The 14,413-nt window shown below is 44.4% G+C and overlaps 1 protein-coding gene across 1 annotated transcript in view; it reads left to right on the top strand.

Annotated features, from left to right (window-relative positions):
* The window catches only part of GRID1 (glutamate ionotropic receptor delta type subunit 1), a 697,236-nt gene that overhangs the window by 649,877 nt on the left and 32,946 nt on the right, over positions 1–14,413 (top strand). The window contains exon 13 of the mRNA XM_044916514.1: positions 4,920–5,115. Within this exon, the coding sequence (XP_044772449.1) occupies positions 4,920–5,115 (196 nt within the window). The remainder of the gene's footprint in view (positions 1–4,919; positions 5,116–14,413) is intronic.

The raw sequence follows: 14,413 nt of genomic DNA, 5'->3' as shown, positions 1-14,413 counted from the left end.
TGTATTATTGATTTTTCTCATGCTGCAAACACATTTATCTCTTTGTTAATGAAAATGTATCTAGGAAATAGTAAGATTGATTTATGAAGAAAGGTATGGGGAGGGAGGGAGGTGGTGCCGAGCTGGGTAGGCTGTCCTTGGCCACAGCCCAAGGAGACATCATGGGACTTCCAAGGTGCATGTTTAATTTGAGGAAACTGCTCTCAGGGGCAAAGGATGTTTGGGAAGTCCTTTTGCAAGGCAGGCTGATGATGTATTCGTAGGAGTTGGCTATGCTTTCAGCTAGGGCAGACCCCCAAAATGAGCCATCCAGACCAGGAGATAGAAAGGAGCATCTCCCCTTGGTCTCAAACCCAGTTTCAGTAGGGCACAACTGAGTGAAAGAGACTGGCTCAGAAGTAAGCTTGGAGGAAAGGCCAAGCTTTGCCATTGGAGGATTCCAGCACTGGATGTTGTCAAAAGATGAAAAAGCAAAGGGAGAGACAGCAGACCACAGGGACACAGGGTAAGCTGCAAAGTGCATATTCTTGCAAAGTGACACTTCATTAGTGAATGCATACCCAGACAGGTTAGCCTAGGGAAGACGCTTTTAAAGACTTCCTTCCCTAATATAGACAACGGGGTTATAAAAGCGTTGTATGGTGACAGATGGTAGCTCCACTTGCAGTGAGCATAGCCTAATGTATAGACTTGTTGAATCACTATGTCATACACTTGAAACCAATGTAACAGTGTGTGTCAACTGTACTTCAGTAAAAATAAATACATAAAGACACCCTTCCCTGGAAGCTTCCATCACCCAAGCACTGACTACTTTCCTAGGAAAACCTCTGCCAGGCAGTTACCATCATGGTTCACAAAAACAGGCCTGCCAATGGTGTGTTGGTCTCTCCATGCTCATTCTGGGTTCAGACTTCCTCAGGTTGTCACTTTAGGCATCCTGGGTACCTAAAACCTGTACTGTTCACAGGGCAAGTCATTGCATGCTGATGAAGAGGCATTTGCATGTACCTTGGCAACAATATGAAAACAAGAAGCAGGCTCCTTACTGGGAGGCAGTTGCGCAGATGCCAAGACAGGCTTCGATCTCATGAGCCTAGAAAAGTCTAGAGAAGCTGCCTGTCCTTGGTTGCTTCCATCCAAGCGTGACCATCCCAGCCCCATCACTGATGACTCCTTTATACTGTTCTCTGCTTCGACCATTTGAACTACTTATTGCCTAACAGAAGGGCTAGCATTTTTAAACATTGCCTATGTGCTGGACATATGTCTTAATCCTTAATATCCATATTCACCACCCCTGTGAGAAAGGTCTGAGTTAAGAAAACTAAGGCCTCAGTCAGTGATTCTGAAACCTGCGTGTGCATCACAATCCCCTGGAGGATTGTGAAAGATTGCTGAGTGCCACCCCAAAGTTTCTGGTTCAGTAGTTCTGGGGTGGGCCCCAGAATCTGCATTTCTTCGAGGGTCCTGGGGGATGCTGATGCTGTGACTCTGAGGACCATACTTTGAGAACTACTGGTCTACCTCAAACAGCTAAGGTATTCACAGGCAGAATTCACACCCACATCTGTATGATTCTCAAACCTACATCATTTGAGCTGATATGAAGTGCCCCATGGCGTGTGTCCCAGCTGGACCAGCAGTGCCTTCTCAGGTAATATCTTGTCTTGCTGAAACACCTTACCCCTTGATTCTCCATCCAGCTACCTCCACCCATTCTTCATGGCTCCGCTTAACGTTTCCTCTTCTACAAAGCTTTTCCTTAGCTCTGGTCAAAGCCAGCAGCTCATCCCCCATGCTTCCAGGATCCCCCAGGCAGAGCTCTATTTCAATTTGCTCACGTAGTTTAGTTACTATTGGTTTACTTCTCTGACCATTCTCCCACCCCTCACTATGAACCCCACGAGGATGTCCACCATTCATTCCTTGCTTTTGTGCCACTGTGCCTTACCAGGTGGCTATTCAGTGGCTGTCTATGGAACCACTAACTAGTTGAATGACTTTAGCCAGGGGCAGCATGCGTGATTGAGGTTTATGGAGATACCCGCTGTGATGGACAGAGCTGCATCTCTCTGTGGTGGGGGTGCATGGACACTTTCTAGCAGTTGTTGCTGAAGAGACTAATTTGAGAAACATGCTAAATTAAGTGTGCTGGTGCTGCCTTCTCCAAGCTAAGCATCCCTGGCTTGTTCAGATGGGTGTCCTATCTGATGTGCACATCTGTCTTCCCCTGACTGTGGTGTTGCCTTAGAGCCTGGCTGGCTGGCTGGCTGCTCCTTGTCTCCTTTATTCCTCCCCCTGTGTCCCTTCCAAAACTGTACACTCTGATGTGAGAGTGAGCGCCCCAAGGAGATGATGGCTTTGGTGTACGAATAGTTGGATGCTCCTGCCTAAACTTCCAGATCCTTTGATAGTGTTATCTACTCTGAAATATGGTGGCAGTACCCACTGTGTGCTGGACCTGTTAGTGAGCTTGGAAACTTTCCTTGAAACAAGATGTGTGCAACTGAGATGGGAGAGATCCCTCTGCAATGACTCATGGCTTTGCAAGGTGATATATGAAGGCCGTGGGGCTGAGCCATGAGGCCGGCACAGCGAAGAGGTGGTGTTTGGGGGTGGGAACAATGAGGTCTACTGGGAAAGAAACCGACATGAAGCCATAAGCATTCAGGCTGCCTACTTGTCATCCAGAGATGATCCGTGAGCCTCTGGCCAGGGGCACAGTCATGAATTAATACCAAGAGAAGAGAGGAAATCTCCATTTCCAATGTGGGGATGGAACAGTAGTGCTGAACTCCTTGGCAGTTACACATTCATGCCATACTCATGGAAACTGCAGTAATTTGGAGCAGTTCAGTATTTAGACTCAACTGTGTAATTCATCCTGATGTTTCCCATTCATCAAAGCCTTGTGTTTGTTTGTATTACCATGAGAAAAATAAAAAACGTGGGAAAAAAGATCCCCCCCTCCTTTCATTACAGGCAAATTACTACAGAGTTACAACCCTTGGGGCCCTTCAAGCAAAGGAACATCTTGCTTCAGTAAGATATAAATAATAAACAATAATTAGAAAGATTTCTTCATCGAATTTGTTATTTTATGTTTCCTTTCTTCTGTAATGTATTGAAACAAATACTGAGCTCTGTTTCTGAGCCATGTAGCAGGGCCTAAAGGAACTCCATGGAGCCATCGCTGGCTCCTCCATGTGCATGCTGGGAAGACTGGTGTCAGCCCTGGGTCCAGTGCCACGGATGCAAATCGGAGGCTGCCTTGGCTCCAGCCCTCCAACTTCTTACATTCTACTGTGCAGAATAATTGCTCCTAGTTACTGGCCACTGAGTTTGTGCCAGTGGCTCAGTGACATCGCCTCAGTTAGTCACAATGGTAGCCCCCGCCACAGGCTCTGCTTCTCGCCCTGTTTTAAGAGATTCAGAAACGAGGCACAGAGAGTTTAGCTAACCTGCCAGTCCTGCAGTGTCAGTGATGGGCGAGCTGCGATGGAAGGCAGGTGGTTGGACTCCAGAGATGCTGCTTCCTCTTGCCCGGTATGCTGTGCTCTGAAGTCCCAGTGATATGCTGCCATAGAAACCATGCAAGGTATAGAGATGGCCTGGGGAGGAAAGGGATGGTGATGGCTTTGCACAGGGAAGGGAGGCCCCCCGGATCTTTGGGGTGTTTGCAGAACAGCAGGTGGATAAGTGAGATAAAGGGGTTCCAGGCAGAGGAAACACCATGGCCTGGTGCCATAGATGGGGACTGTGTGGGATTTCTCATTTCAGCCTTGGCTAGGGGGCTGAGCAGGAGCAGCAGCTGAGACCAGAAGATGGAGGGTTGTGTAGATCAGGTTGAGAAGATTGGATCTCCTCCTGGAAAGGGTGACTCAGGGAAATGTGGGGATGGTGATCCTGGTTGGTACAAAGGAGAAACAGATTTCCAGAAGAGAAATAAAGAGTAATCAAGTTGGAGCCTGGAGAGAGAGAGCCTGGCTCACCACTGAGCGTTTGGGGATTTTTGTTCTTTTTGCCATTTGATTCTGTATGTGACCTTCTCTCAGCACATTGAAACTGGTAGTGCCCACTTAAGGCAGGTGAGAGCTTTGTGCCAAGTGGTGCTTCCTGGTCTGACTATTGCCCCTACCCCAAGGAAGCCTCTCCTTCTCCACCCCCAGCTCAGACATCTGCTGGGGAGCCTTGAGGATGTGCTCCCTCCCTCCAACATGCACATGGCCTGACCTACCTGCTTCTCCTTCATGTATAAGCAACCCCAGGCTCTCAGAAGTGCTTTGTTTTATCTTCACCATCTTTTAATAGTTGTCAATGCCTAAAAATGAAGACACTTCCTATAGAAAAACACGGATTTCTTTCTTTACTGGAAGACAGACTGAGGGGAGGTGCTCAAAATGCAACAATTGGGTGGAACTCTAGAAGAGCCACAAGCTTTGGAGGGGACCTGCCTCTTCACGGGCACGACCCGAGTGCGTGTCTGTGCCCACACCAGTTCTAAGTGGCAGGGACTAGTCGTCGTCATCAATCTTGCCAACATGTGTTTCCTTCCGTGTTACCCTGATTCGTATACTGTGGTTGTCTGTATGTGTCTATGGCTAAACTCTAAGCTCCCCGAGGGCAGGAATGCTGTCTTATTCATCATTTTGTCCCTTGAGCTCAGCGCAGGACCTGGTTTTAAGTGTTCAGTAACCTTATTGAATGAATCTACACTGAGGAAACAAACCTGGGATAGGATTAGGCCCTGGCAAGTCACGCTCTGGGCCAAGGAACTGGAGCTACTTGGGGTTTGGAGTGAAGAATGTGGAGAGTGGGCCACAGCTGGGCTTGGTCCTCAGGAGAACCTTGCAGCCCATTTACATCCCTGCAATGAGCATCAGGTACCCATGCTTCATGCCTTTTTGCATTTTCAGGACATTCCAGGATCTCTCCAAACAAGTTGATATGTCTTACGGCACCGTCCGGGACTCTGCTGTGTATGAGTACTTCCGAGCCAAGGGCACCAACCCCCTGGAACAAGACAGCACGTTTGCTGAACTCTGGCGGACCATCAGCAAGAACGGAGGGGCCGACAACTGTGTGTCCAGTCCTTCAGAAGGCATCAGGAAGGTAGGCGGGAGCTGGCTACCTGGCCATGTGTGTGCTGTGACTGGCTGTGGGCCCCGTCATTTCCAAGGTGGGAGACACCTCCCCAGAGCCTCTCCTTTGTGTCACCTTGTCACCTGCAGGGTGATCCATCTTTAGCCAGTTGGATAGAAATTTCTCACAGGCCTGCAAGTGTCCATAGGAGATGCACACGTTCTTTAGATAAGATGCCTATTCTTGGCAACAGAAGCAGAGGGGCTGCTCATTAGGTATATTCTAAGCTTCCAAAGGGTCAGTGAAGAGCAGGCAGATTAAGCCCGAGTCATGGACCTCCCTCCTCCTGGGCTCATAGGATGGTGGCCCAGAGGGGCCTGCCCATCTCAAGTGAGAACACTCAGCCAAAGCAGAAGAGAGGAGCAGGTTAGAGGTGGAGGGACTGAGGGAACAAGGTTGAGGAGAGGGTGGGCACACTGTGGGCAGCGAGGGGTTAGGATGGGGAAGACCACACTTAAGGGGCGGAAGGCCCAGAGGAAGGGCTGGCCAGTTGATCTGGCATATCTGTGGGACTGTGCTGCAGAAGAGAGGTGTGCTTGGGGGATGGTGGTGAGGACAGCAACCCCAGGCCGGAGTCTACAGTGAGGGAACCTGAAAGAGCGCAGGGTGAGAGGAAGCTGGGGTCAGAGAGAAGGAAGATGCTGAAAAGCCATCACATGCTTCAGAAGTGGATTAGACTTTGCTCCTTCATTTCATCGAATTGCCCACAATGACCTGAATTCATTGTCACTATCCCATTATACAGATGAGGATCAGAGACATAGGGTCACACTCGTAGTTAGGTTCTGACGCCTGGGGTTCTGGACTGTGTTTGGTGTTTATCCACCGTGCGCTTGCAGAGCCCTTAAAGGAGGAGGAAGATGGTGGAACGGAGGCAGGTGTCATACAAGAAGCTACTGGTGGTAATGTCCTGTCCAGTAACCCTTACCTGTGGTAGCTACTGTCCCTCAGGTCACCAGAGAATGGTGTGAGGAAGAGGTGCTCCCGTGGCCAGGACTGCGGTCCCTGAGCAGACGGGCAGTCCAGCCTGCCTCGGCATCTCCTCCCTCCCCTTCTGTTCTCACAGAGCACTTAGCTCGGGATGGCTTCTCCTTGTTTAGCCACACTGAACTGCAGAAAGCGTCTGGGCTCTGAAGCCTGACACGTTTGGGTGTGAATCCCAGCTCCACGCTCACCAACTATGTAAATTTAGCACACTACTCTTCCCGCCTGAACCTCGCAGAGTTGAGAGAGGTCCTTTGGGGGTCTCCTTAGAAACTTAAAACACTCAGAAGTACACGTTATGGTCGATACCATAGCCAAGTGATAACAAAAATAACAATGCAATATAAATGTGTTACTCCCGTGCTGACAAGATTTATTAAAATCTCTTTGTTTTTAGTGAATTACAAAGGATGGCACTCTAACCTCGAACTGCTAGGTCTTCTTTCATCCCTGACAGTGAATCTTTGGGGCTGTAGGTGACCTCATTTGGAGATAATGAATACAAAGTTGACTTACGGCTTTTTATGAACGTAAGGCCTGGGCCAGATGGCCTTTGAGTTTCCACTTTCTGCTTTTTTTGTCTCTCATAGTGAGCTGGTACTCCCATCCACATAGGATTCTTGTGAAGATTCGTTGCAACAGTGCTACAAAAAGGACTTCCAATAAAGGAAAAGATGGCTACTTTTGACTTTATTAAACTTCCATTTATTGTAAGACACTTTAAAGAAAAAGAAGAGACAAGTCACACACTATGCATCATAACCAAGATAGGATTAATATCAAGATTATAGGAAGAACTTTTATAAATCAATAAGAAAAATTTTAAAAATTTAACAGAAAAATGGGCAAAAGACTTGCACAGGCCTTTTACAGAAGAGGCAATGCATATGGCCAGGATATCACAGGAAGAGATACTCAAAATCATTAGTGATCTAGGATATGCAAATCAAGACCATAAAGGTATATCATTTTGCACCAATTAGACTGGCATAAAATGAGAGGTGGTGGAGAGGACACGAGTAACAGGTGCTTAATTGCTGGTGGGAGTGTACCCAGTACAACCACTTTGGAAATGAGTATGCTATTCTCTTTTTTTTTTTTTTTTAAGATTTTATTTATTTATTTGAGACAGAGAGAATGAGAGAGAGAGAGCACAGGAGAAGGGGAGGGTCAGAGGGAGAAGCAGACTCCCCGCCAAGCAGGGAGCCCGATGCGGGACTCGATCCAGGGACTCCAGGATCATGACCTGAGCCGAAGGCAGTCACTTAACCAACTGAGCCACCCAGGTGCCCTGCTATTCTCTTATAAAACGGAACATTCATATACCCTATGACCCAGCGATGCCACTCCTATATATCTACCCAAAGGAAACTCCTGCATGCACTTCAGAAGTGAGAAAGATCAGGGTAGTGTTGCTTATAAAGTCAGAACCCTGGAAACAATGCAAATGAGCTTTAACAAGTGAAAAGATATGACCTGCAATGAAATGAATGGCCTACAGCTCCATGTAATAGCACGAATGAATCTTAGCAGAAAACATTGAATCAGAAAAAGCATTAAAGGCAATTTCATATGGGTCAACTAATAGAAAAAAACATACAATAAAGGCAATTTCATATGGGTCAACTAATAGAAAAAAACATACAACTTAATACCCATTTGAAATGTATGAAACGCATGCATGCACACATCCAAAGTAAGGATGAAATACAAAATTCACGGTAGTGGTTAGTATAGATGGGAGAGGCAGAGCAGCAGGGAGGAGAGAAGCAAACCGTTGAGTCAAGGTCAGTGTTAACTTTAGATTCACTGGGTTAAAAAAATTTTTTTTCATTTCTCATTATAATAAATAACTAATGAGTTAATTAAAAGGAGGGCCATTCCTGGACAAAAGGATGGGTGACCTGAACCTAGGTTTGCGATTAATCCCAGTTTGTGCACCTACCTACTCTTCAAAATAAGTAAGTCCCGACCAAGCCAGGCAGAGTTTGGCTCCCACAGACGCCAGGCCCTTTTGTCCTTGCAAGCTTCCATGTGCCTGCCTAGTCTTGCTCCTGGTGTACCATAAGAGAACAAACACCAACACAGAGCCCTCTGGAGGGTGATAAATCTAGAGATGGGTCATCGGGGAAATAGCTCCTTGTCATCCTACTTACCCCTCATCCATTGCTGGCACATTAGAAATCATTCACCCTCTGGTGACATTTAGGGTCTTAACTCATGATGAAAACAATGTAAAAAAGGTAAGTAGTGGAAAATGTAAAGAAAGGATTTCTTAGAAATGCCTATAGCTTCGTGGTGCAGAATCTAATCTTTTTTCAGTACATAGGATGTGTTGCTTTTATGACACCTTCATTTTATAAACCCCAAACCAGCTTTGGGGTCACAAATCTCCCTCTTGCATTTGGATCTCTAAGAAAAAATCCGACCACCAGCACTAGACAAATGTTAAGGGTTTTATAACTAGTGTCATAAAAGTGAGTTTATGGTATTGTCAGAAAATGGAGTGTGCTGCATTTTTTACTGGAAAGAGAGCTCAGATTTACTCTCAGATCCTCTGTATGTCGGGGGGGGGGGGTGGGTCTCCTGCACCTAAATGCTTAAGCAGGGCAGGCAGCTGCACAAAGGTGAGGAGGGGGCACCCCCAAGGGATGTTGCCGGAAACTTCTTTAGCGAGGGGAGGATGACCTCACTTCTAATTTCCAGTTATTCTTTGGTGATTCTGGCTCCATTTCTGGAGAGTGCTTGGTAGTGGAGTGACATCTAATTGCTACTGAAGTCAAGGAGCTTGGTATAGAGGGTAACCTCAGAGAGCTGCTATTATTTTTTCCTTGCGAGTACTGCAGCTTTTAATGACTTGAAACCAATTTAGGTGGGAAATTGCTTAGCAAGAGGTGATTACTTTTCCACAGTATCAGAACCAGGGAAAGGGATTATGTCATGGTTGCCCCACCTCTGTGACCCATGCCTTCATGCTAGTGGCCTCTCAGACAAGGAGGGGCCGGCCCTTCTGGGCCCCGGTGAGGAGAACAGGAAGGCATTTGTAAGGGGAAGGAAGTTTTATTTATTTATTAAGAGCCCACAGCATCTAGCTTTTACAACAGACCTGCCTGGCACCCAGTAAGTCTCAATAAATACTGGGTTGTCCCTGAATGAGTCATCTGTTTGCTGTCTGACTGAGCAGGGACACATAAATCTGAGATGTAGTTGGCGCCATCAGTTAGCGGGTTACCCTCCACGGATTCCTTGATGGGAGGGGTAAGGGAAGTAACTCCAGGGTCCCTTGCAGGCTTGTCTCTTCATAGCCTTCTCTTCTGAAAGAAACCCTGCTGGTCCTCAGAAAGAGGAGAGGCTGCTTTCCTTTCTCTCAGCCACCTGCTCCTGTCAGCCCCGAGGAAAGAGTAGACCAAGTATTGGCAAACTATGGTCCATGGGCTAAATCTGGCCCACCACCTGTTTTTGTAAATAAAGTTTTATTGGGACACAGACACACTCTTTCATTTACATACTCTCTCTGGTATCTTTCCTACTACTTCAGCGGAGTTGAGTAGTTGTACCAGAGACCATATCATCTCCAAAGCCTAAAATACATATTACATGGCCCTTATAGAACAAATTTGAGGATCCCTGTTCTAGAGCAACGGGTGGGCCAGGGATACTGCCCCTAGGTCTATATCATCTAAAAGCATATACACCTCTCCAGTTGCTCATTGTCTGGCTCTGTATCATCCAAGAGTGCATAAGCACATCAAGTAAGGAGCTCACCCTTTGGTTCTACATCATCTAACAGTCCATAGGCACATCCAGTAACACATCACCTAGCTCGACCTGAGCCTCAGAGCAATGAAGTGGCTTGCTCAAGGTCACACAGACCTGAGTAAGTCGTGGCACAGTCCAAGCCAAGGCTCATTCCCACCTTGCCTCTTCCCACGGGGTAACACTCCCATTTCTGTACCTCATTGTGCCTCTGCCCCTTGCATACTCTTTACTTGTGCTTTTTTATTTCCCTTCCTCTTTTACACCAAAGTAACGAGACACATACCTGACCCCCATTTTTAAAAGCCTTACCTGTCCTTCCATGCCCTAGCAAAGTTTGCTAAGTGTCTGATTTTATTTTTTGATTTCCAAACTACTGAAAATACCAATTTAAGAAATTTTAGGATGCAGAACTGGGCTAGCAAGTGGTTCAGATTTATATGATAATAACTTCGTCACATGAAATCAGACTTTAACGTTGTTGGTGGAATTTTTTTTCTTTAGTTTGATCAACACTATCAAGTAATATCCAGTGTGACCCAATTTCGGTGCAGTGCCAGGGCTGACCTGGCCTGTCAATTTATTAAGGCTTTCCATAAATCAGACCTAATATTTAATAACATTGTCAAATAGAATACAGTATTAATAGTTCAAATGTCAATCTTCACAGCTCATTGAGCTCTTTGAATAAATAGACAAGTAGCTTGTTTCAGACCCTGTGGCTAGAGATAGTATTTTTCAGAGGGAAGTAGCTTTTGAGTCCAGCAGTCCTAACAGAAGGTGGTTTTTTTCCACTCAGTAAATATCGCTGAGGTCATAAAGTGTGAATGCAAATGCAGGAAGAAAACAGGCCCACAAATCTTATTTATTTCCACACTGATCTAAAGCTTGCCCTGGACCAGATTGGGTATCACCCATCAGCCCCTGCATTTTGTCCCTTCCCCTTGCTCTCAGCAATATGGCAAGGGCTGTTCCCGTTGCACACACTGTCTGCTGAATGTCAGGGACTGTACCGTGTGGCAGAAAAGGATAGGGTTAGGGACCATACCCTGAGGCAGGAAGGTCCTTCTCTGGGTCCCCAGAAGGACTGTAGCCTTCCATGGGAGGACAAGGAACTTTGGTGCCCCACAGTGCTCTTCATTTGGAAGGAGCATGGTTTCACGGCCTACTGGAAGTTCCTACTGAAGAGGGAGAAGAAGCTTTGATGGAATGGTATTCCTTTGTATTTGGGGGATGCTAGGTGCAAAAATCAGGAAGATTTGGCCGAGTTGATCAAAGGGACTTTTGATGGAGGTCTGGCCCCCTGGAAAAGGGACGAGTACAGGCTAGGCAGCCTTGTGCAGAGGAAAGGAACAACATACCCTTGGCAGCAGCCATGGGCCTTATAGGCCTGCTCCAAGACACATATTTTGTTCTTTCTCTGCTTCCGAGGCAATGCAGACCAGGGATTCCATATGCCTCCTTCCTTCTGAGATACTCACTTTGGATAACTATTCATCTCTCTATCTTTTCTACTTGCTCAAAAGCACCATATCCATTTTTCAAGTTGGGTAGTCTCTTCTCTTTATTTGTTCATTTTTTCACTTACTCATCCATTCAAGAAATGTATTTGTTCATTTTTTCACTTACTCATCCATTCAAGAAATGTAGTTTGAAGAACTTCTGCCTAAGAGTTTGGAGATGTGAATTTAAGTTCCACTTTTGACTTAATTTAATCTGTGGCTTGTCTTTGGTCAAGTGAATTCACCTCTCTGAGCTATCTGCGACACCGAGGAGGGCCTTCCCAGATTAGCTGTGAGCTTACCAATGCATTAGGCAGAAAGTATCCAGTATAGTAGCATAAGGTCGACTTTCGGTCAGCAAACTGCCTCAGCACCTACTATTTGTTAGGAGAAGAAGATAACAAAAATATAAAGACAAATAGCACAGAATCCTTTCATGAAGTATAATTGACATACAATGAAATGCACATATTTTAAGTGTTTGTTTCATGGATTTAGACAATTGTATACAACTGTGTAATCAACACCCAAAACAAACTATAGAAGCCGTTCATCATTTTGGAAAGTTTTCTCATGTCACTTTCTGGGTACTTCTCCCTACCCCCAGAAGCAACCACTTACAACTTTCTAGTAATGCAGATTAGATTTACCTGTTCTTGTAATTCATATAAGTGGAATAATATAAAATGTGTTATATTTATGCTCAGTTTCTTTCACCCAGTAAAACACCAATGAGATTTAAGTTGTGGATATCAGTACTTCTTTTTCTTTCTTCCTTTTGAGTAGTATTCCATTGTATGAATAAACCTCAATGTCTTCACTGGGGAGGGTATGTGCTCTGGTAAGCGCTGTGAATTGTGCAAGACTGTTGAATCTCAGATCTGTACCTCTGAAACAAATAATGCAATATATGTTAAGAAAAAAAAAAGAAGAAGGTAGCAGGAGGGGAAGAATGAAGGGGGGGAAATCGGAGGGGTAGACGAACCATGAGAGACGATGGACTCTGAAAAACAAAGTGAGGGTTCTAGAGGGGAGGGGGGTGGGAGGATGGGTTAGCCTGGTGATGGGTATTGAGGAGGGCACATTCTGCATGGAGCACTGGGTGTTATGCACAATGAATCATGGAACACTACATCTAAAACTAATGATGTAATGTATGGGGATTAACATAAGAATAAAAAAATTTAAAAAAATAAAAATAAAAATAAAAAAACAAAAAAAACCCCTCAATGTCTTTATCCATTTTCCAGCTAACATACATTCAGTTGTCGCCAGTTTGGGGCTAATAAGAATAAGACTGTATGATCATTTTTATAAAAAATATTTTGCGGAGGTATGTTTACACTTTTCTTTTTTTAAGATTTTATCTATTTATTTGACAGAGAGAGACACAGCGAGAGAAGGAACACAAGCAGGGGGAGTGGGAGAGGGAGAAGCAGGCTTCCCGCCGAGCAGGGAGCCCGATGCGGGGCTTGATCCCAGGACCCTGGGATAATGACCTGAGTCAGAGCTAGACGCTTACCAACTGAGCCACCCAGGAGCTCTTGTTTATGCTTTTCTTTACCAAATACAGGAGAGTGGAATTCCTGGGTCATGGGGTCTATGTGTGTTTACCTCTATAAGGAATTGCCTAAACACCTCCACCTCTATTTTACACTCCCACTAGTAATACCTTATTTACATACTTGAAAGCTCCAGTTGCTGAACATCCTAACCAACATTTAGTCTTATAGTCTTTTTGACTGTAGACAATTTAGTGGATGTGCGGGATGGTTCTAGGTAGTTTTGCCACAGACATCTTGCTTGCAAGCATTTTCACTGCAAACATGTTTGCCACATAACTAATTGGCCATCGGGCAATTTTGCCATAAAAGATAAAATAACTGGTTGACAGTCTGGTTTCATTTCTCCATTGAAAAATTTTCCTTTTTTATATTATATAAATCTCAGCTAGCCCTCATAATGGTCTATACAGTAACATGTGGAGATGGTGGTCTTAAAATAGTGGATGATGACAAACCTGTATGTTGACTTGATAGAAAATACAGTGGTAAAACTTACTGGAAGTGTGAAATAGGGAGTGTAAAGCCAGATTACACTCTAGACTACACTAGAAAATGATGACAGATCAGTTACAATGATCACAAAGCTCAGTTACAAATGTATTACAGCATTAGCATTTCTTCCACATTTTCCATAGAACTTTGGAAATTAATTTTATTAATTTTTTCATGTTTCATTGTCCTTTTTAATGTCCCTCTTTTCTTTTTCATTATTTTATCTTTTACAGCAAAATTGCCATATGACCAATTAGTTATGCAGCAGAAATGCTTTCAGCAAAGATGTCTATGGCAAAGATGCTTATGGCAAAAATGTGGACATGGTGAAGGATATCCCATTTTTTAATTGGCATTCTTTTGGTGGCTAGTGATGGCTAGCACTCTTTCATGTGCTCATTGGCCATCCACATAGCCTCTCTTTTTTTTAAATTTAAATTCAATTAGCCAACATACAGTACCTCATTAGTTTCACATAGCCTCTTTCAAGAAGGGTGTGCTCAAGTCCTTTGTTAATTTTTACTGGGCACTGCAGCTTTTCATTATAGATTTAGATGAGTTTTCAATATATTCTAGCTGTAAGTCCTTGATCAAATATAAGTACTGCAGTTATAATTTCCAGTCTGTAACTTGCCCATTCATTTTCTTAATGGTGTTTTTTTAAAGAGTAGAATTTTTAAATTTTGATAAAACACCATGTATCAGCAGTTTTTTCTTTTATGGTTTTAATGCTTTTTTGTGTCCTAAGAAAGTTTCCTACCTTAAAGTTGCACATTTTCTTCTAGAAGGTTTTTACATTTATGTCATCTATTTATATTTACATTATGTTGCATATCAAATTTGTTTTTGTATATGGAATAAAGAAGTGGTCCAGGTTCTCTTTCTCTCCCCATACATATATCCAATTGATCTAGCACCATTTATTAAAAAAACAAAACAAACCAAAAAAATAAAAATGCATTTATTTAA

This window comes from Neomonachus schauinslandi, chromosome 6 (genome assembly GCF_002201575.2).
Source record: "Neomonachus schauinslandi chromosome 6, ASM220157v2, whole genome shotgun sequence".
In the NCBI taxonomy this organism is placed as follows: domain Eukaryota; kingdom Metazoa; phylum Chordata; class Mammalia; order Carnivora; family Phocidae; genus Neomonachus; species Neomonachus schauinslandi.
This window is presented reverse-complemented; position numbering and strand designations above follow the sequence as displayed.